Source organism: Vidua chalybeata, chromosome 7, assembly GCF_026979565.1.
Source record: "Vidua chalybeata isolate OUT-0048 chromosome 7, bVidCha1 merged haplotype, whole genome shotgun sequence".
Taxonomy (NCBI): domain Eukaryota; kingdom Metazoa; phylum Chordata; class Aves; order Passeriformes; family Viduidae; genus Vidua; species Vidua chalybeata.
In genome coordinates this window covers 14,597,110-14,618,672 of record NC_071536.1, presented here as the reverse complement: position 1 = coordinate 14,618,672, position 21,563 = coordinate 14,597,110, and the positions used below count along the sequence as shown (strand labels likewise).

The 21,563-nt window shown below is 37.1% G+C and overlaps 1 protein-coding gene across 5 annotated transcripts in view; it reads left to right on the top strand.

Annotated features, from left to right (window-relative positions):
* NBEAL1 (neurobeachin like 1) overlaps positions 1-21,563 on the top strand; it is a 79,848-nt gene that overhangs the window by 16,171 nt on the left and 42,114 nt on the right. For 4 of the 5 annotated variants that reach the window (XM_053948079.1, XM_053948080.1, XM_053948081.1 and 1 more), the window contains 12 exons: positions 4,749-4,910; positions 6,227-6,308; positions 6,488-6,615; positions 7,452-7,534; positions 9,111-9,196; positions 10,719-11,025; positions 11,912-12,018; positions 16,949-17,032; positions 18,549-18,647; positions 18,750-19,330; positions 19,954-20,086; positions 20,665-20,784. In XM_053948079.1, coding sequence (XP_053804054.1) covers positions 4,749-4,910; positions 6,227-6,308; positions 6,488-6,615; positions 7,452-7,534; positions 9,111-9,196; positions 10,719-11,025; positions 11,912-12,018; positions 16,949-17,032; positions 18,549-18,647; positions 18,750-19,330; positions 19,954-20,086; positions 20,665-20,784 — 1,972 coding nt within the window. Of the gene's footprint in view, positions 1-4,748; positions 4,911-6,226; positions 6,309-6,487; positions 6,616-7,451; positions 7,535-9,110; positions 9,197-10,718; positions 11,026-11,911; positions 12,019-15,428; positions 15,516-16,948; positions 17,033-18,548; positions 18,648-18,749; positions 19,331-19,953; positions 20,087-20,664; positions 20,785-21,563 lie in introns of all 5 variants that reach the window. The other variant, XM_053948082.1, reaches the window with a different exon arrangement.

Sequence of the window (21,563 nt, the reverse complement as noted above, 5' to 3'; positions counted from 1 at the left end):
AATGAAATTCTCAATGAAAGATTTGGGTATATTAGCTGAAAACATTTAAAAATTAAAATATGCACCAGTTATAGACTTAAGAGTGATTTCCTTGCATCCTTGGAGACTTCAGGGTAAGAGTATTGCTGACTTCCCTCATGTTTCTGACCAAAAGCTCCCACTTACAATCACGAGGGTCTATTGGAGCCTAATTTCAGAATTCCATACTTAGTATTTTAAATTTGTATGTTCTGTTATCATGATTATGTTTTCATGTCTAACTTTGAAAATGAGGAGTAAAAACTTAGACATTGGATGTTTTCTCTTGCTTTTGAGGTGCTTGGATAAACTAGGGATTTTAAGTAAAATGAAATGTTAAAGAATTCAGACTTACTGAGTACTGGTGTCAGTATTGTAGCTGATACCACCAATGGTGTTTGAAAGCGCAGAATGGTGCTCCTTGCATGATGGCTGCATTCCAAGCCCTGTTAAAATCAATGGAAATTCTTTAATGGGCTTTGGATCAGATCCTATTTGAAGTGCAAGTGATAGCCTCAGCTGTTACAAGGAAATGAAGAATGCTGCAACTGGATCTCAGCAGATAAAACCTAGACTTCCCAGGTCTTTGTATTAAAATTTTCCTCATAATGCCTATATGAGTGCAAAATGTACAGTGCAACTATCAGTAAGAAGACCTTCAAGTTATTTCTGTGCTCTTTCTGAAAATTTATTCCTTTGTAGTGTCAAAAATGCATCTTAATATGTTCAGTTAAGGAGAAGAGTTTGTCCTTCGACACAGGTTATCTTTAACATACTATTTAGTATTGAAATACGAACACTGGAAAAGAATCTCTTGGTACTTTGATTTTAAGTTTTTAAAATTTATTTATACTCTGAATTTAATTGTTTTTAGTGTATGTGTTCATGGTTTTCATGTTGGGTTTTTTTTCAGCAACATAAAGCTTAGTTATGTAGAACAGTAGCAGCATCTTCATTGTGGTAAATGGTGACTTTAGTGAGTGTAAAAATGTGTGTTTTGCTGAGCTTAATGACAGGATTAGTGATTTAGTCTGGAGGAATAGAACCATGTGGATTTGGACTTGTTTGTGTAACAGATGTAAAGAAAAAGCATCAAAACAACATAGGGATGAAGGCAGATCATTCCTGTGCTTTTATGTCTACAATAAGAAAACCCATGGTGATCAGATACTAGAATTAACAAAGAATTGCAATTTCTGCCCATACGTGCATTTGTGATATAATCAGACATGTGAAAAGTGGCATCTTTTTGGGCTTTATCAATTTGCATTGCAGGCCTTTACATTGTGAAAACATTATTACTGGGCCCGTGAAAAAGAAAAGTAGGTCAGTGTGGAACAGCCAAATGTTGATTTCCAGGGGCCACAGGACCCTGTGGACTCACTTTATTTATTTTTTTTTTTAACTGAATTCCGTATAATACAACTAATTCTGTCTATTGGTCTTAAAAATGTATGATGCTAACTAAAAGGAGAAACTGACTGCACCAATATTTTTTTCTTTTTTTCCTTCTATAAATCTTGGTGTGTTTTACAGCTATATACCTGAAAGACCTTGTGTAGTGAAGAGGATGCCAGGAAATAATAAGAAACTGTTTAGGCCTGTACAGATTGCTGGACACAACTAACTTTTTGGAAGACAGGCATGAAATTTTGTCAATCTAAAACATATGTGGGGGGGTTTTAGCATCCAAGAAAATACTACTTAAGAAATGTAAAGATTCTATTATGGGTTTGGTTTGGGTTTTTTTTTTTCTTTCCTGAGAGGACTCTTAATTGGCACTGTCACTTGCTGATTTAACTCATAAGGGGTTTGTTTTTTTTCCTATAAATTATAATATCTAATTTCCTCAAGTCTGCTTTGGAAATGTGAAAGATGCTAAGCAGTACAGAATTAGGAAGCCTCTAAATATAGTGTGTGTGTACCCAGTATGATTTGACTGTGTAAATAGAGCTTATACAGTTATGCAGCTTATAGGCTTATACAGCTTCAGTTCTACCCCCATCTGTGTGCCTGTACTCTGTATGAAATGGCTCATTGATGATGTTATTAATGATTTTGCTGAAAAGGTGAATATAGCTGTGCTAATGGTTTGATCATTGAGCACGAAAGACCAGCACACCTGTCTGTCTGTTATTTCCCTCAAAACACGTATCCATGTCATATGTATTTACCATAAAAAGGATAAAACCTTTACCAGCTGGTGTGAGGATTTTTTCTCCTCATTGAAGAGGAATTGTCATTTGATTCAATACTTTTAAAAATAACAAAGGCCTCCTGAGTGTTGTCATACTTTTTTTTTCTGCTTTCGGTTTGCATGATCTTGAGCAAACGAGCTTAAAGGAAGCTCATACAAGGTACCATAGAAACTGTATTTTATTAACTTGCTGACTTCAAACCCACATAAAAATGATGCAGAAAACGTGATAGGAATGCTGATTACACGGTTTCTGTGATTGCATGGTGATTGTTGAAAAGTAAAGCCTGGTTTGCTACAGCAGTTTGTTTCCAAGCGCTTACCACTGGTGGAGGAGAGTTCCCAGGGTGTGTTTGAGCTGGAATAGGTGCCTGCAGTGTACAGGTGGTTCAGTTCCCTTTCAGACACCTGACATAGTTTGTATGGCTGCATAACCATGTTAACATCATGAAGGAAATGATAAATAAAAAGCTCCCAAATGTGTCAAGTTCTTTCTCATATTTTTGAGGTAGGATACCAACAGTCAAGTAACAATGTCAGATAGGGTATGTTTTTTTATATTAATTTTTTTTTCTTCCTTTTGGAGTACTTTAAACAGTGAGTCTGTTTGGGAAAAATTGGTACTACGTGTCAACAAATTTAAATCCTCGTTTTATAGCAGTAATTTGGTCTGGGGTGAAAACAAGCTTGATTGTTTAGAAATATTTACATTTATTTATATGCTCTACAGTATATTAATTTTGTATAATGCCAGTTTGGATTTCTCATGCCTTACACATCTCACACATCTCTCCTAAATTCTCATGGGTTGTGCAACACAGGCAGCTACTGCAAAGAAAACATTCTTTGGGATGTGAGGCATGAAGGGTATGCTGTTTGCTCTCTTGTAAAGCATTTCATGATCTTACTGAAAAAGACTTGTTGGCCATTTTAGGGAATTAACTTCTGGAGATACGATTTCAGCTGTCAAAAATTACAGTTTTCCTAATACTGAGAGGGAATTATCAGAATCTGAAATACAGAATTTGAATTATCATATTATGAGAAACTGTGCTTGTAGAGAGAGTGGATCTGCCAGCATCTTAAGGGGTGAAGTTGCTATCACAGAAATTAAAATTTCTTTCTTGGCATTTGTGTTAAAAAAAAAAGCAGTTGCTCTCAGTTATGTGGTTCGTGTTGCTATCAGTTTAGAGCCTAGGCTATAAAATTTGTGTTACAATGCTCTGAATCACTTGAGATTCTGAATTCCACAATCTGAAAAGCAAATTGCACAACTGTGTGAAGAGGCATGGGATTGAAGTAGATGGTTGTCTGTATAAGCGTAGGTAACATTTCTTTTCTAGGATATGGGAGCTTTCTGTCACTTACACCTGTCTAGGTGTTTTACTAAGCTGAGTCTCTGATTTTCCCTCCTCTAAAGGCTTCCTTTTTAACATTAGAAGCTAAACAATGGATTATTCTCCATTTTCCTCAAATAATAGAGATCATGTTGTATAGGGGTAGTCACTGCATTTCTACACATCTTTTTTGTGGTTTTTCTTGCATAGGTGCAACATACGCAGCAGTTGTATTAGTGAGGGTTTGAGCTTGCTGAATTTTTTTGTTGTAACTTTCCTCTGGCTTTGGCTGTGTTGAAGGCTTTTGTAAGCTGTAAATGCTCTTGCTTGTGTCTTCCTTTTCCTATGTAGAGTTCATAGAGGACGTGTCAGGGTAAACAGCTGCTGCCAAAGGCTAACTGTTTTTAGCATGTGCAACAGTGGATGAACAGTTTTCATCCCAAAAAATGTTCTTACAGATCTGTATATTCTATACTGTTAATGAAATGGGTTTCTTTATGAAGTCTGTTTCTGAAACGGTTGTTCCTGGGTCACTTTCTTATTTGGTTTTGGATCACTGGAAAAAAAATTAAACCACAAATAAACCCATTCTTTTCTTCATGTCTTGGTTCTCCCTGGTATGTTTCTAAAAATGTTTTAGTTTGCAGAAAACAATAGGCAAAAGATACATTTCAAAAAGCGATACAAAATTATGTAAGAACGACATGAGGTTCACTGTGGATGAATACCAGCTGGACTTCAATAACTATGCAATAATTGGCATCTAATTTATTTGGACACTCTTAATCTTCAGTAGAAAGTTGAAAATGTTCTTCCACATATGTTTTGTTCTCATGTTTCATTCCACTGTGGCTGTCCCTGGGTATTTCCCAGGCCACCTTTTTACCTGATGAAGATTGTGATTTCTTTGTGGCAATTAAGGTAGGTCATTGCATGGAGGAGGATTTAGGAAGCCACTTAATGGATTTGAAAACTTTTTTTTTTTTTTAATGTAGTTCATTGCTGGGTAAAAGACAGCTCAAGCTGGTATATTGCCACCAGACATTTCCTTGTGGCTCATTAGAAAGTGTTTGTGATGTGTCAGTTGGATGACCTTACCCACAGAACTTACTGGAACACTACATGAGTACATGGGAATCAATTGGCAGCTTGGCATTTGTATGATTAACAATTTGGTGTCTGGCTTTTTTCATTAGGGTGGACGACATTCCGCCAGGAATATCGCTGCTTCCCGATAACATTCTTCAGGTCCTCAGGCTCCAGTTGCTACAGTGTGTCCAGAAAATGTCAGATGGCCTGGAAGAGCAGCAGCAGACTCTGTCACTTTTACTGGTGAAATTCTTTATCATCCTTTGCAGGTATTTGTTTCTAATTGTTTTTATTTGTTTCTAATTGTTACCTCAGCAAGGCTGTTGTTTTGTTTAAGAAATCTTGATGCAGCCTATAAATATAGATTTTAATGACACGTATTATGTGATTTGATACCTTCCAGTAGATACAGAGAAATAACACTTCTCACAATCTTCAGAATAAAGGCAGAGGGAATAAAAGAGAGGGGAGCAATGCAGTCATCTTAGCAATCATGTTTGCAATAGAAATAGAAGGGGTTTAAACACTAAATTCTTTGTAGCTGTAGAAGATAAATCTATGGGAATTCAAGATATGATGTACCTCGTATAAGAAATACTTTTAAAAGAAAAGGTGCACTCTAACAACTGTTAGCTATGAAATAACTCAAGAGAATTGTACAGGAAGAACTGTTTCACATTCTTAACATGCTTATAATTCTATAAACAGCTTGTGAAACTTATTATTACACTACTCATGCAGCTGATTTCCTTCTGAAACTTCTGCCTGATAGTGTAATTCTGTTGACACAAATGAATAAACAGTTTTTAGGGATTTATTCCTCACTATTTCTTCAGTTTGCTGTTGCAAAATGCAGTTAGAGAGAGGAAGGGGATAAAATATAATAGAGACTCTCCTTTACTGAGGAGTATTTGAAGTAGCATTTTTGAATGCTTTGTCTCACCTTACCTCTGAAATTATACGAAGAGCTGTATGGCAGTGTTTAAATACCCTGGAATATTGAATATAAGCTGAGTGGATGGTAGTATTGTGTTTCTGAATTACAAACTGGTGTCACCTTTACTTGCTGAAAAGTCCTCCTATGTCATCGCTTTGATATCTGATCTTTGTAACTTCAAAACTGGGAAATTCTTAGTTGTTGTTGCTTTATTTTCTAAAATAATTTATTAGGTGTTTGTTTTGCTACAGAGAATTTAGAGTAAATATTTCTAGGTTATGTTTCCTAAAGTTTTAGAAAGTGTGTGTACTAGTAAAGTGGAAGTTGTTGTCTTTGTTATCAGATGCCATTTCTGAGCTTTCTATTTAGGGTGTCCTGGGAATCTGCTAAACCTCTGAAACCCCAGATTCCAGATGGAATTGGCCTGTAGCACAGTGACTTGAATCTTTCTTCCTGTTAGATGAAAACGTGTGAGCTCTGTAATGGTGACGGAAATAAACATTTAATTATGTACAGTCTTTTGGAAAGTATTTTTGAAATGCTGGTATCCTTTTGTATGAGTATAGACAGAATGCTAAAACAAACATTGTTTGAACTAGCTTCAAATGGTACACTGTGTACAGTCTGTGGTTTTTATGTTGTTTGCAGGAATTTGGCTAATGTGGAAGAGATTGGGATGTGTTCATACATTAACCATGTTATCACCATGACTACGTTGTACATTCAGCAGGTACGTGGTTAATAATTCTTGTCTATTTCTGCCATCTTGCTCCTTTTTATGAGATCTGCTCTTTCAGTAATAGTGTTATGTGGGGAACAATTCATAGGCTTAGAATTGTTCTAGGGGAGATCAAGATTAATTTTCAACTTCTGGAAATTTTCTGACCATAGCTTTCTTTTTCTCCTCAGTTAAAAAGCAAAACAAAAGAGAAAGAAGTGGAGGATCAGACGCCCATAGAAGAATTTGTGAGACATGCATTGGCTTTCTGTGAAAGTCTCTATGATCCATATCGAAACTGGAGGCAACGAATTGCAGGGTATGTGTGGACCAGCACAGGATTGTAAATTCTGTGGTTTATGAGAGCTTTAACCATGAATCAACAGAATCACACCACAGAAACATGTTATGCTTTCTCAAACTGGATATGATTTAAATAACTTTCAAAAATTATAATATTTTTACTGTTAATATAAAAGTTAAAACAAAATTAAATTTGAGGATATATGAGGAGGTGATTGGTTGTAACTGATCACCACAAAGGTGCTTACATTATGCTCTCCTTCCAAAACTGACCATCTTTCTAAACTAGTCAAACAAAGAAGCCAAAAAGAATGTGGTGGGCAGACCTGCTTGAATTAGGGCAAAAGAAGTTATTGAAGTTCACAGTGTAGATAACTTGCATCTTTGAAAATAATTTTATAAGTGTATCAGTAGAATTGCATCCCTTCAATTTTATTGTGTGTTCTCACCAGTCTAATGAACTCATAATAATGTTTTCTGCCCATTTAAAATGGCTTGGTCAAGAAATTTGGCGTTCTACCTGGTGGCTTAGTTACTGTAAGCATGAACTAAATAAGAGAACGCTGGTTTTTTTCTATTTTGTTTTTTTAACTAAACAATTTTGTAAAATGTTAAGACTTTTTTTAAGTGCGTACTGAATATGAGATTAGCTGTGATTCATGTCTTCAGGATGAAATACTACTTCACTATGCTCTTTCATCCTGTAGGCAAAAGAAAACTCCTGATTTATGGCAGTGTTTTCTACTATGTCATATTATAAATTCACATTATAAGTAATAAATTAATAAGTAAGTAATAAACAAAAGTATCATGTCTGATTTCTTTGGTGTATGTTTTTTAATGTAATTGCAGACGTTTCCTTAGTACAGTTGAAAGAAGCAGACAGAAGTATAAACCAGCTTCCCTCACTGTTGAGTTTGTCCCTTTTTTTTACCGTAAGTATTACTTAACAGCCTGTTAAAAAATAGTTTTCTGTAGAGGAATGAACTTAGTGAGCCCAAGTAACTTTCTCCTAAGCATGCCTGATAATGTAAAAGTCCTTTACTTGCTTTCTGAGACTGAATATAGTGGGTTACTTTGGTTGTTTGTTTTTTGTACTTGTTCTTTGCTCTGAGCATTGCTATTTTGTAATTCCTGCTCATCTTTGAAAGCATTTTTCTTTATTTCAGTGCCTAATGTGGTTTAGTAGGGTTGGTTCTGTGAATTGCCAGCTTTTCTTTTTATTGTGGTACATAGTGATTGCACATGAGATGCCTGTAGTAACTGTGCTGATAACTGTCATGGAAAAATAATCTCAGGGGAGTGTTCATGCACGTCTGTCTCTTTAATATGATTTAACAGCTAGAAAAAATGAAACTCTGTGCCATTCAACTAGCAAATGATCCTTGGCCTCGAGTTTGGGAAACAATTTTCTCTCTCATTAAGTCATTAAATATCATGATGACTGCTTTGGAATTCATGTGTTCTTACGATTACACGTTGTGTGGAAGAGAAGAACTTACATGTCCATATTCTATACTTAAATCTCAAGAATGTGGGATGCCCAGGTAGTTTGCCAGTTTAGTATACCAAAGTGCTAGTGCCTACAGAATTGAAGCAGCAGGAACAAGCTGGAGGGATGGGCAGCGAAGGAGTGAAATCAGCCGTTTTTGCAGCTATCCATTAACTTAGTTTTAATTGAAAATAAAAAGAAAAGTTATTCTATTCATGGAGTGGTAGCATTTATGGATTTGATTTTTCTAGATTTGAGTCACAGTTCCTGTTCCTTGAGATTCCATTGCTGTGTACAAAAAATAGGATAGTTGCCAAAAAGACCAAATTGTTGCTGCCAGTAAAATGCCCTTATCTACGTGCCAGAGCATTGGAAACCCACTCTAAAGACTGCTACTGAGGAATGTCATCTGTAGGTTCTCTCCTCTCCATTTAGTGCCTTGCCCCGTGGTTCCTCCCAAGTCTCTTAAATATGATATAATGTGACCAAGCTAAAAGTGTGCTAATTAGCCAGCAGATGCTCTTCTGCTTGTTGGCCAGTTGGCAGAAAGGACAGAGTAAGAAATTGCTGAGCATGTGCCTTAAGCATCCTGCCATGCCAGGACTAATTTGAGGGGGGGGTGGTTTTAGTCTACCAAGCCTAATGATTTCACAATCTACTAGGTACTACTCTTTTCAATTTGTCTGAAGTTCTACAAAGATCCAGAGGCTGTAAGTCAAAGAGTGGTGGTACTAGCTCCCTAACTGTATGATCATCTAAGTAAGCTTAGCAACAGCTGGCATGGGAAGTTTAAGCAAGCTGAAGGTGTGGCCCTGTGAATTCCTGATAAATGTGGTAATGTGTTACTTTGATAATGCTGGAATTGGTGTGTTTGTCTGAGTTTTATGTAAAACCAAATGGAGATGATAGAGTTGATTTTTTTTTTTTTTAATTTGTATGATGACAGGGAATAGAGGAGGGTTTTTTTATTATTTGTTGGTGGGGTTTTTTTGAGAAAAATCTCCTTTTTATTTAATCAGAATGCTTTCAAGAAAGTGAACATCTCAAGGAAAGCCTGAAATGTTGCCTGCTGCATCTCTTTGGAGCTATTGTGGCTGGTGGTCAGGTAAGTATATTCTGAACTTTTCACCTGCTGAAACCGCCAGATGCTTGTTCCTTGTTTAGGACTTTTAAATACTCCATAACTTGTAAATGAGAAGAATTTATTATCCATGATTAATTATTTTTGTCTTAGAAACTTCGGGATCATTCTGGGCAATAATACCTAAATACTAAAAGCTGGATCCCAATTTCAAGTAACCATAGACGTTTGCTGTTTAGAACAACTACATGTTCATATGAACTTAGTGTAATATTTTAAAGAAAAAAATGTGCATAACTAGGTTAGGAATTCCCACCTGCAAAGATGGAAGTTTTGTGTTCATGTGCATGACATTGATCTAGCTTACTTCCCAGTGCTGAAAGTAAGCTGCTTTCAGTAGGAGGCATGAGGCCTTTACAGCTTGGAAGCTGTTAAAAGTCTTTGAAAGAACATGAGGAAATGAGGGTATTCATCAGCAGCAAAGTCAACATCCACTTTCTCACCTGACTTCTGTAAAATCCTACTTAGTCTGGTCACAAGCAGCTGCTACTACTGGTAATCTCGAAAAGAGTGTTTTTAAAGGTTGCCAGGAAGCTGCAAAGCCAGGCTCTGCTCCATCATGGAAGGCAAGTGGAGTCTGAGCAGGATGGGCAGCAGCAGTTGACCTGACCAGCAAAGGGTGTGATCTCACTACACCCAGACAGTGATGGGAGCAGCTGTGCTGGCTGGAACCAGGATGGACCAGCCCAGCCCACTAGACAAGTCTGTAGTGATAAAGCCTAAAGTCAAGCCAGGAAGTCTGGTTAACACATCAGAGTAAGGGTTTGCTCTACAGGTGGTGACTAGAGTCAGTCAAGAGTCCAGTGGTTACCAGCCCCATCCATAGCCATGAGGTAGGGCTACGGTCAAACTGCAGTCAAGTCAGTAGTTCAAGACATGACATGGCCAGGCATGGGCATGGCTGCAGTGTAGATCAAAGAAGTAAAGGGTTGAGAGCCAAAACTTGAATACAGCTGCCTACAGAGGATATGGAATCCCTGACAGGGCTTCTCAAAGCTCACCACAAGCCTGGGCTCCTGTCCCTGAGCCTAGGCAGTCAGGTTCCCAGGAAGAAAGGTGAGGAAAATGCATTCAGGGCCCAGGCAAACATTTGCTAATGATTATGTTCTTACCACATGTTCTAAAGTATCATAAATCTCATAATCTAAAATGAAAACTTCAGGTTTGTCTCAAATTAGCAGTTTATCAGGGCTACCTTATAAGAATTTTATAACACATATTTAAATTGTATTTCCTTTTCTATATAAGCATTCCCTTTGAAAAAGAGACCCTATTTAGGTGAACAGGATGGGATGCATTTCATCTATAGCCATCGGCATAATCCAAATAGAATGTTTCTTAGTTATTTAACAACTACAGAGTATTAGTATAGAGTAATGCATATTTCATTGTTCAGATAACTCAAGTAGACACAGCTGGTTTGAAGAAGTTTAAATTCTTCTAAATTTATTTTTCTCAATAATTTTTTTGCCTTAATGGGTTTCAGAGGAATGCTCTTCAAGCAGTATCTCCTGCCACCATGGAAGTTTTGATGCGTGTTTTAGCAGACTGTGACAACTGGGATGACAGAAACCCTGAGGAAGTGAGCAGGAAGGCAGAGCTGACTCTGAAGTGCCTGACAGAAGTTGTCCATATCCTCTTAACCAGCAGTTCTGACCAGCGCCAGGTGGAGACAAGTACAATATTGGAGAACTATTTCAAGTTGCTTAATTCAGACCATTCAGCCTTACCTAATCCAAGGCGATGCAGGCAGTGGGAGAGCAGATTCATAGCACTGCAGGTCCAAATGCTGAGTGAGTACACAAGTCTTTTCAATATTTCTTGACAATAACTCTGAAGCAAAAAATATTGACTTGGCTAAGCAATTGAAACATTTCTAACATTTCTTCTTAGATATTTCTTTAATCATTTACTAATAAAAAAAAAAAACAGAAGAAACCATATCAGATTGCTACCATTTAAACAAAGTGTCAAGGTTCATAGACTGAAAGTCTTCATTAAAAGAGAAAAACTTGGCTAGGCAAGAAGTAAAACTTATCAGAACCTTCGTAATTGCAGAATAAAACTGTTCTGTAATAAAATAGCTGTGTGGTGCTGTTTTGTGATAGTTTGATTTTCAAATGGCATTGTTGTAAACATTGGCCAGAAGTAATAGTCTGAAAGGGTTGGGTATAAATTTTTGGGTTAGAATACAGGGGTTTGAGGTTTTTTCCATTTTGATGTTCAGTGTGGGAAATAAAAGTGTTTCTTTTCCCATACTTCTGAGAAAACTGAGGAATTGTACTGTGGCCATGGAGAATGCTTACAGTATAAGGCTGCTGCAGAGTAATTGTATGTTGAGGAAAGAAGTGTTCATGTGCTGTAAAAAAAAAAAAGGGATGCTGCTTATGTACTCACAACTGGAAATTACTTGAAACAGAGCCCCAAAGCAATCAAAGATATTCATTAGGTGAAATTTCACTATAATATTAGTCTGTGGTAGTCTTTACAGTGTCAAAATGTTTTGCTTTAGGCCTAGTGATTTGTTCTTAAAATGCATATAATTCTTGATCAAAAGTGCAGATAATATAATTTGTATAATTTTTTCCTGATGTGTATTATGGAATGTGCAGGAAAAAAATGCTTGATGGATTTGAAATGTGTTTTGTTTTTGATGGCAGTTCTGTTTTAATTTTATAGATACCATCACAGCCATGTTAGACTGCACAGATAGGCCTGTTCTGCAGGCAATTTTCCTTAACAGTAACTGCTTTGAGCATCTCATTCGACTGTTGCAGAACTGCAAGGTAAGTTTTCCCTCATCAGCATATTTTTAACAAATCCTGCCTTGTATTATTATTAATGAAGTAGGGGTATCTCATGTCTGTCTTGTGGTTAAAGCAATAATACTTTGAGTCCTGAGCAAAATACCTTTACAGACCTTGCTCAGTCTCTAAAATCTGTTATGATGCTGTATCTTTGAATCACTGCTGAATCTTTTCCTACATACTAAAATCTCTCAGATGTCAGACTTTGAGCTAAGCAGAATGACCTCTAACAGTATGTCTAATTACAAAAATCAATCCCACCTGCCTTTTTATTTGGCTTTTTGTTGTGGGGTTTGGTTATTTTGTTTTGTTTCTCTTATATTCTATCACTGGATTATTAGAAAGTCACTTAGCTGCTGCCAGATGGAGGTCTGAATTCTAATTTCAGAGGAATGTATTTCCATTTAAAAATATTTCTGGTGTCCCATTTTGATTATTTCAAAATATTTGAGTCCTGTATGTGGCTGACATAAAGCATGAGCTCAAGCTGTTACAAATGTTCTTCAATTTTTTCTTTTCTACATAGGACCTAGGGTTTTCATCTCAGCTGCAAATGGTCATAATTTGCAAACTTCCACTGATTGCACTGATTTTATTTTTCCCTGTGTGAAAGAACACAGATATGATGTAATTCTCTGCACTATTTCTTTTTGTGGTATGTTAGTGTAATATGTGATATGTTAGTGACATAGCTGTTTTGAGCTCTTATGGTGCTAGATAATGCTAGCTATACTGTGCAATTTGTTTCTAATCCATTTAGATTTTGGATTAGAATGTATTTCAGTGCAATGATGTATTAAAAATAAATGTGTTTGGATTCTGTCCTAATTGTAATTATAATCAGTGGCAGAATGCCGACTGACTTGAAGTGTTTTGAATAGTCTGTAGCTTTATTATCTCCTTCTGAAAATACTGTGTTTGACCTTTCCATTCTTCTCCTGTGTTCGGGAATCTCTGCCTATTTTTGTACTAACCTTGTACTGTATAAGAAACTCCTATTTTAGTTTCTTCTAAAATCATCAGCAACATGATGTTTACCTCTTCATGGTGACTCTTAGCTGTGTTCCTGCACTCATAAATAAGTGGCGGAACTTAAGAAAGCAGGAACAGCTGATCAATCTATTTTTTTCTTGCAGCTTGTTGTCTTTATTTTCATTCTGCCTGTCTGTATGTTACAAGATGTGTTCTTTTAAGGTTTTCTCCAGAGATACAGTCTCACATATCATTGTGTTGTTTAGAGATCAGTGCTGCCAGTTTGGTATACAGTGTGCTTTTTTAGTCTTTTACAGGCAAAATACCCCCACAGATGAGAAGTAGGAGAGTTAGAGGCAGGGCAGGTGTTGCAGTATATTTGTACTTCCAGATATACTGTGTCTCCATTCTTTTTCAAAGCCAAATAGCAAAGATTGAGTTAGCTGTGGAATTAGGATTTCTCCTTACTAGCTGGGGATTGAGATCCTAGTTCTGGATTTTATTCCTTATTCTTTGAAAATTGCTACTTGGTTCCTAAGAAAGCTGTGTGTGGAAAGCACATTCTGCATATCTGCAGAGAGCATGACAGTCCACACACACACCTTCAGGAAACTCAGGAAGCTATTGGATCTTCTGCAAACTGGAAATGCAAGTAATTTCTATGGAAAGGAATGGTAAAGCAAATCCCTACCACTATTCTGCTATAGAGATCCCAAAGAACTTAGGGTGTTCAAGGCTGTATTTCTACTCATACTTCCTAGTCATTTGCAGTATAACAATCTTCTAAGATATAAATCCTTTTTTTTTTTCCTTCATGTTTGCTGGTTTTAAGGCTCATGGGCAAACTGTCTTTCCTTAACTATGCTTTAGGGTTAGAGATCTACACAAAAACTTTTCAAAACTGCTTGGTGAAGTTTTGATGATCTGAATGTTGCTTTTTGCCAGTGATCTCCAAAAAAGAGGGACTGTAATTTACAGGTATCAGGAGGTGCTTATTCTGTACAGAGAGTCATTTAACAATCTGGTTTGTCAGTGCTAAATCTTTTCTCATCTGTTTAACTATCTCAGAGGTCAGAGTTTGAACAAAGCACAATGACCTCTAAAACAGTGTGTCTGAGAAAAAATGTGGTTTTTGAACAGCTTTTAAATGGAAAAATTAAAACCATCTAGACATTGTAAAAAGAAATCTATTTTTCCTTTTCACATGCCTTATGAGAAATTAAGTAACTCATACCAAAAGTTTGAACTTTTTTTTTCATTGTCTCCATTTGCTTTTGTTTAATGTTCTTATTCTTGCTAATGTTATAGTCCTCTGAGACATAGTTACTCTGCATTGTCAATGCTCTTGACTGTGATGTACCTTTCAAAGTGTTTCTAACAATGTGCTTCACACCTGTGTAAGTCAAAGTAATATCTTGAGTGTTGTCCTTTGTTTTGGCCTAATTTATGGAAGTCAATTTCTCAGATTGTTCCTCTTCAGAGAGACTAAGACAGCAGATAATGGAACAAAATGTGTTTGTGGGGGGGAAGAAATGCTTAGGTTTTACCCACTAAAGGAAATTATTTCTTTCTTTTTTTTAAGGAACTTTTAAAACATTTCAATCAGGGTTTTTTAAATGCCTCAATAGAATCTTAAAACAGAAGGAGGTAAATTTTAGTTCTGATTACATTACAGCTAAATTTGGCACACAAATTGACTGCAATTGGTTATGAATTTGGATGAGTTTGAAACTGTCAAATTCAGGTACTGACTAGGAATTTAGCTACTGAGCAGTTCCTTAGCTGAAGATGCAGTATAGGTGTGTATGTTTGATTTAAAGCTATTTGTAACCTGTCTGATGCTTAGGATGATGGCAGAGATATTTTGCCCTTCCTGTCCCAAAGCTTGTGTGCCCAGAAATTTTGTTTCTGTGCTGTTTGAAGATGAAAATATTCTGTCTAGGTATCTTCAGCTTTCACCTAGACTGAAACATAAGTGGAAAATGATGAAACATCTGTATCCATTTCCTTGTTAATGCCCCACTCTTGTCTTTATTTCTTACAAGTAAATTTCTTAGAACTCTGTCATGTTACATATTGTGAATGAAATCACAGTTGCTAAGCCAGAGATGAGTACAAATTCAGATAAATCTCTCTCTTTGTCTCAGTGATTACATTTTTTGTTTTTTTTGGAAAAAAAAAAAAGTAATTACTCTTCAGCAAAAATACAATGTAATTGTCAGTATTTTAAGAATTAACAGAAGACTAATACTAACGGACAACTGTCTGACCAGTGTGAGAAAACTTTATTTTTTTTCTTTTTTTTCCCCCTCCTGTTTTGTTTTTGTATGTGAAATACAAATCCAAGGCAGCCTCCACAGATTTGGCTGCAGGTAACTGTTTAATGCAATTATTTCCATTATTCTTGTCTCTAACAGCTGTTTTTAAATGCTAACAATAAAGTGGCAGACAAGAGTGAGAAAGACCTTACCAACAAATTACTGACAGAAATGAATGAGGACCAGGTACCTACCTAAACTGTATTTTGCTTCATTTGAAGTCAAGACACAATAACAGGAAAATTGATTCCTGTGCTTCACCTTAACCATCCTCCTTAAGCCTTCTGCAGCAAGATGAACTTTTGATGCTGCACAGATCAGCATTTCCTGTCTCTGGAAAATGATTTTTCTGAATAACAGATTGAATTCAGCCTATGTTGTATTCATCTGCTTCAAACTGCAGATACTGGCAATAGCATGAGCATCACTTACACTTCTTTTACGGAAAAGGTGAAGCACATGAATGGGATCCAAATTAATTTTCTCAACCTGGTGATGATTCTTTTTCCCCTCCTTTTCCTCTTTTTTGCTCTTTGTCTCAGCACTGTGGTGTTTTGGATTCTGGGGCCTTGTTTGTGAATCTCAATGGTTGTGTTTGGTGTCCTGGTTCTTTGCTTGTCATCAAGAACAGATGTTCACAAAACAATGGACAGGCTGAATCAGGGAGGTAGGAATAGCCTGTTGCTTCACTTTTCCCAAATATTGTGGAAAGTTACAAATGCCAATTTTTGTATTAATTTTATGGTAGAATTATTTGGTCTGATTAAAAATGTAAAAAAAATGCTGAATACAGGGGATGGTTATTTACAGGTTGTGATTTTTAACTAATTGCTTTGGCTTCTTTGGACACAGCACAATGCTCTAACAATATGTAAATGTTTCTTCACGTCTAATAATCTTCTGATTATTGATATTTCACTTTCAAAATATGTCTGAGGTGCACATCATATTTCAGAGATGATGAAACAGTATGTTTGCTTGCACAGAGTTGCTAATTAGGTTTACTGATGGATACAAGAGTGCTCCAACATATTTGTTCTTAAAACCAACATAGAAATAGCAATATAAACAAGAATTACAGAAAAAAAACCTCAAAAGATTACTTAAACTGGAGAGAGAGGTGTTGAATCAATACAATGAGGCTATGGGTGAGGCAGCCACCTAACTGTGCTGGTGTGACTTATCTCTTAGATTTTGGGGGTGTCTCTCTGCTGCATTAGTTTGCAGGGCCTTGGATGGAGAATAAGTCACTTCATATGAACTGCAGATGCTGATTTTCCAGCAGCATACACACTGCAAGAGATTTCTTAATTGTTTTCCTCCCTCCCTCTTGAGGTTGTCCATTAGACGCATGAGGAAAACTTGTTTGTCCATCAGAATATTTGAGGTGCAGTTCGTGTTGCGAATGCTTCTCTCCTCTTGAAGTCTGTGGTCAGTTGTCTGCTGTGATGTAATTCCTTGTAGGCTGTGGGGTTTGAAATTTTGACTGATGGGGAGATGATTTTTGAAGCATGTTGCCAAACTGTTGGTTTCCCTTGTGGCAGGAGGGCACAGCACAGATTTTGGAGCTGAACTGTCTTTGCATATTTGTATATGACTTCTGTACCTGCTCTTTTCAGGTGTTTCAGGGACACCTGGACTCCTTGGCAGTATCAACCATTCAAGCCCTCACAGCGGTAATGCACAAGTCTCCAGCTGCAAAGGTAACAGTGTCTATGCAGAGGGCTGTTTGCAGCTTCTTGATCTTGTTTCCAGTTAGTGTTATCACAATACCTTGATGGATCTTGCTAATGGAGATGAGCAGATCGTGCTCACACATTCATGCCAGATAGGAATAGCTGATTAGCATTTATTATCCCTTCATATGTGTCTAATGGCTGAACACTGTCATCTTTCTACCAAAACTGGAAGATCTGAGTGTAATGGCAGTTGGAACCTTTGTAAAAAAAGTACATTGTTACTTGTCCCATGGATATATGGGGTAGACTTAGTGCGTATTCACAGGAATTTTCAGGCAGCTGTTGTTGTTGTAGTTTTATAGGGCTTTAAACTAAGCCAAGACAGTATTGCTGTCCAGATGGTGGTCATGCTATTGCCCTGTGCCTTTCCTTTGTAGTTATTCTTGTGATTTGGTAAATGGATAGGTTGTGGTTAGTTTGTGATTCTGACTGGAAGCTAAGCCTATGGAAAAATAGTATATTTATTCCTGGATTGCTGAGTTAATTAAATCTAACCCTTGGCTGAATGATTCCCTGGACTTGGCACAGGTAAAGGGATGTGACTGTACAGTGGAGGATAAAGGAGGAGTGAGAATAATTTATTTTTTTTGCTACTTGCAGTACAGCCTAAGGGAGAGACAACAGGATCTGTTATGCTCCTCCAGAGCATTACTGGAAGTGTTTATTTCTCCACTGACTCTGGAAAGCCTGGGAAGAGTTGTGTGTTGGAGGTGGGGTCTAGCTGGGATTCACAGAGAGTCAGAGTTTTCAACTGTACTTCTACTGCAACATGTGTATTTTTTCTTTTCTTCTTTACCTAAGTAATCACCTCACTTCTGCTGAAAGATTTATTCTTTAACAAAAAATAATTTCAGCACAGACTATAGCCAGGAGAAGAGTATCCATTCCATATGATGTGTTGGCTGTTTAATAATTGACCCATAAATGGATACTGCCATTTGAACTTTGCTGGTTGATTTTTTTTTTCCCTTGTAAAATCAGTTAGTTTTCAGGAAAACTTCTGTGGAACACTTCTCTAATTTTTTAAAGTTTTTAGGACAGGTGGTTTTTAATCTGGTCTAGGAAAGTCTTTTACTGAAAGATTAATATTTGAGTACTTCTGTTTTCCAATGTAAACATTTCAAGCTATAGTTTGCACTAAAAAGATGAAAAATGAAGCTATTTATTCATTGTGATATTATTAACATTTGGATTATACCAAAGTAGTTATATTCTTTTATAGGTAATTTACAACTTTGAACTTTTATTTCTGTGTGCTACAGTGAAATGCTTCTCATCTACAGCATTCTAGAGACAGTAGAATGAACAGGTTATCAAAAATAAATTTCTAACCTGTAATTATTACATTCTAATTATTATGTGTCTAATAGTGCATTAAATTGTCTAAATTGAAATTAAAAGTTGCTTGTCTACCTGCTGCAGTAGACAAGCAGTTTTTGTCCTTTTTACTTGATAGTGAGATGGGAATTTTTATCCTCAGGAGGTCTTCAAGGAGAGAATTGGGTATGCACACATATATGAGGTACTAAAATCACTGGGTCAGCCGTCACGGGAATTGCTGGAAGAACTCATGAATATGGTGAGCAGTGCTTGCTTTGAAGCAGAAATGCTTTCATCTTTAAACAGTACTTCTAGCCCCGTCTTATTGTATTTCATGTCTGAGTTCCCTGCTGTTTTTCAGGCTGTTGAAGGTGATCACATGGCTGTTGGGATACTAGGCATTAGTAATGTCCAGCCCTTATTGCTGCTCATTCAGTGGCTTCCAGAGCTAGAATCACACGAGCTGCAGATTTTCATCTCCAATTGGTTGAGGCGAATCTGCTGTATTGACAGACAGAGCCGTGCCACGTGTGTCAATGCAAACATGGTCATCCGTATCATCGAGACCCTCAATTCCCACTCGATGCTGCACTGCACTTGTGCAGAGAACCTGATTGCCCTGCTGGGCTCCTTGGGGAGCCAGTCCATGGGCTCGGAAGAGCTGCTCCAGCTGGTGCGGCTGCTGCGGCCGGAGGAGCCGCGGGGCGCTCACCCGTACGTGGTGCCGGTGATGCGCGCGCTGCTGGCCATGGCGCGGAAGCAGGGCCTGGCCAGCGCCCTGCAGTACTTCAACCTGCACCACAGCATGGCCGGCATCGCCCTGCCCGCCATCCACAGGTGGCCGGGCTCCGCATTCTCCTTCAATGCCTGGCTCTGCCTTGACCAGGACCGGGTGGACCCCGGCACGACGGGCAAAAGCGGCAAGAGGAAGCAGCTCTACAGGTACATTACTGGAACTGCTACAGCCTGCAGATGTAGGCCATCTGTCTGGGCATATGGTAACCCATGACATGTGGTGCTTCTGCTTATCTTCATCTTCTTCTTTATCTTCAATAGTTAATGCTTAGTGTGAGAAAGAAAGAGCTTTCATCTGTCACCACAGCCAAGTTCTGTTACAGAATGTAGTAGTTTCTCTGTTGTAATGTCTTCTACAGTTTCAACATCCATAACTCCAAATTGTGGTAAGGTTCATTGCTTAAACAAAACAACATTAAAAAATAAAACCCAGTCCCTCCAACCTCCTACCCAAAACCAGAACAAGCTTTCACACAGTTTGTTGTAAAGGTAATGAACTCTGGATTTGTATAAGTGTTCAAGTGAGAGGGCACCTTCATGGTGCTTAAATAGTGCATATTGATGTGAATGCTTCTTGATATAATTTAACTTTTTAGGTACTAGCAGAAGCAAACAAAATGTCTTTTTGGTCTTTTTTAATAAGAGAAGTAGCAGTCACATAGTAAATATTGCACCACTACCAAACAACTTGAGTGGATTTTCTTCTTAATGAGTGTATGGTTAGGTGGTAGTTTTGATGAAGCAATTCCTTTATTGTGTGTCTTTTGTAGCTTTTTTACAGGAAGTGGTATGGGGTTTGAAGCCTTTATTACATGCTCGGGGGTATTGGTGGTTGCAGTGTGCACGAAGAGAGAATATGCAACAGTGATGCTGCCTGACCATTGTTTTTTTGACTCTCTCTGGGTAAGATTTGTTACTGACAAAAACTTTGTTTAGGATTGTATTGTTAGCTCAGAAGTCAAAATTATGGTTTTTAGATCATTTAACAAATAATATTGCAGTAATTCATTGCATAAGAGCAGTTTTAATCTCAAATAATGCAAGCAATTTTCACATAGATTAGTTGTTGATTGAGCTAAGTTATGCATGTGTATTAGGCATTTTTGTTGATTAAGCTTGTTACTGCATTAGAGGGTTTTATACTAAATTAAAAGAGGCATAGGTGGCTGTGGAGCTGTGTGAATACATTAGCTGTGGTGCTGTTTCTGCCTTATCCTTTTCTAGTCCTATACTTAAGAACTGATGTGCATTACTATGAAGGAGCTGTATCTTTCTTTTCAAAAACCTGTTTATATGTAAACATTATATTTACTACTTTGAAATAGAATCAGCAGGTGTTCTTATTATATTCTTGTTGATGCTTTGCATTTATTTTCTTAAGTGCTTTCCTCACCAGCTTAGTACAGATAGAGTTGAATAGTTTCATATAGCAATTTCACTGCTCTTAATAATGACTTAATTATTTTTTATTGCTTAATCAGCATAACATAACTATTGTTCACGTGCCTGGAAAGAGGCCCTTTGGTCAGAGCCTCGTGTATATCTATGTCAATGGACAGCAGAAGGTCTCTGCCCCGCTTCGATTCCCTGCTATGAATGAAGTAAGTTCCCTTCTGAGCCATAGCCTGGTAGGATGAGCTCTCATGCAACAGTGAGTGTTCAGACTGTTGCTAGTAATGTTCAGCTGTGGATACTGTCCAGAATATCATTTTGGAGTGTAACTAACCATTAAATAATGCTTGGTTAGTCATCTCTGTTTAAAAACAAAAAAGTCTACCACGTGACTGATTAAATAGTGGGGTTTTTCTCAAAATAATTGCCTGAGCATATTGACATAATTTATGATGACATCATAATAAATGGCAGCTCTACCAGTGGGATTGAGCAACAGTCCTCAATGAGGAATATTCTCTGATATTTTCATGTATTTTTACTGGTGTTTTTTGATTGTTCCCTTAATATGCTATTCCTTATTCCTTTGGTAACTGAATAAGCACTTTACCTGCAGTTAATCTAACAATTTTGGATGTATACACATTTAGCAATACACTAGCCATCAAAATGAGTGTATGTCATGTTTAATTTCCTCTGTAAGCTTTGTTCATTCCTTTTGGGAAACAAATTTCTGTTAAACTGGGCTATAACACCCAATATTCTTCCCTCTTTTCTAAGTTCAAATTTGATATTTGTTAAGTATGTTGAGAAAACAGTTAAGTTGGATGTTGTAATGGTAAAATCAGTATATAACTTAAAAATGAGACTAAGTGTAGTTTTCATTTCAAGATAAAACTCTGGATTTTGGCCCATCTGTAGAATAAACATTATAAATCTCAAGGTAACTAGAAGTAGGACAAGTAATCTTACCATGAGAGCATCTGTT